The sequence below is a fragment of the Octopus bimaculoides genome, chromosome 2 (genome assembly GCF_001194135.2).
Source record: "Octopus bimaculoides isolate UCB-OBI-ISO-001 chromosome 2, ASM119413v2, whole genome shotgun sequence".
Lineage (NCBI taxonomy): Eukaryota > Metazoa > Mollusca > Cephalopoda > Octopoda > Octopodidae > Octopus > Octopus bimaculoides.
Window position 1 is genome coordinate 46,770,899 of NC_068982.1, and position 1,509 is coordinate 46,772,407.

Sequence of the window (1,509 nt, forward strand, 5' to 3'; positions counted from 1 at the left end):
ATATATATATATATATATATATATATATATATATGAATTCCCCTATGTGTATGCACATCTGTGTACCAAGTAAAATTATGTATGTTTCTAAATGTTTCTATGTATGCATGTAACTAAGTATGCTTCTTTGAGTATGTGTATGCATGTATGTGTATAAGTATTGCTAAGGTGTGTCACCAATCAAAGAATAATGGGCAATTTCTTTCTTCAAAAGCAGTAAACAATAAAATTCCAGTTCCAACTTACTCTGCTGGAAGGCACCAAGTTTTAGGAAATATATCATATTCTTTGGGGAACATCTTACGCATGCGAGTCATATTGCGTGCCAGAAGATCTTTGCGGCAAATTTCGTTCATTCCTGGGAAATGATTGATTTTCTGTGAATCAAATGAACAGAAAATAGTTTTTTTTAATACAAAAATAGGATTTTGTTGTCACAAATTTCAGCAAACATGCACATATGTGGGTGCACAAACACACACTCAAACGTATGCAGACACACATGTACATGCACAAACACATACATGCATATGCAGACACACTTGCATATGCATGCACACACAAATACACACATATATATATACATAAGTATGTGCATACATATATAGACAGTTAATAGGCAAACTCATAAGAGTATCAGGCAGGATGACTTGTGGTATTGATATAGGCTTTCTGCATTTAAAGTTCAAATCCTGCTGTGGTCCACTTTCTCCTTCAAACATTTTTGGGTCAATAAATAAAGAATCAGATTATAGCAGTGGATTGGCAAAATTATTAAGGAAATGAATGAAGTTGCTGATCATATTTAATCCAAACTTCCCCTTTGAGTTCTGGAATGCATATATTGCTTAGGTGCTAAAAAAAATGCACCCTTGCTAACAAGCAGGACAAGTACTGTGAGTAAAATACTTCTTTGACACAATAGCTAAATGATAGTTGCTGTTAGATGGCGTCAACAAGGTTCCTCCTAGTTGGAGACACATGTACCATAATAGTAATAGATATACATGCATGTGTATACAGGTACATACATACATACATGCTTACATACAGGTAAGGTAAGGTGAAGGCACATGTCTCAGTGGTTAGAGTGTCATGACACTTTTATTTCAGGTTGCTCTGGTTCACTCAGCTGTAGAAATGAGTTTCGACATCATTGGTATTAAGCTGTATTGGCCTTTGCCTTTCCCTTGAATAACATCGGTGACAGGAAGAAGGGAGACTGGTATGCCTGGGTGACTGCTGGTCTTCCATAAACAACCTTGTCCAGACTTGTGCATAGGTGGGGAGACCAAAGGGGTCGTTACCCTTTTTTTTACATACATACCTACATGCATACATACATATATTTATCATATGAAGTCAACAGTCTGCCCTGAGTTTATCCACTCAGCCTGGTGCACTGAGCTCTATACAAGGTGTTTGCACTATGAAAAACGTATTATTGATATATTTTACTATTGTTACATTACTATATATATATATGTATGTATATATATATATATATAT

General features: G+C 35.3%; 1 protein-coding gene across 6 annotated transcripts in view; it reads right to left on the bottom strand.

The window, feature by feature from the left end:
- The window catches only part of LOC106875928 (tubulin polyglutamylase ttll6), a 426,314-nt gene that overhangs the window by 150,917 nt on the left and 273,888 nt on the right, over positions 1-1,509 (bottom strand). For all 6 annotated transcript variants that reach the window (XM_014924247.2, XM_014924246.2, XM_014924244.2 and 3 more), the window contains one exon: positions 247-377. In XM_014924247.2, coding sequence (XP_014779733.1) covers positions 247-377 — 131 coding nt within the window. The remainder of the gene's footprint in view (positions 1-246; positions 378-1,509) is intronic.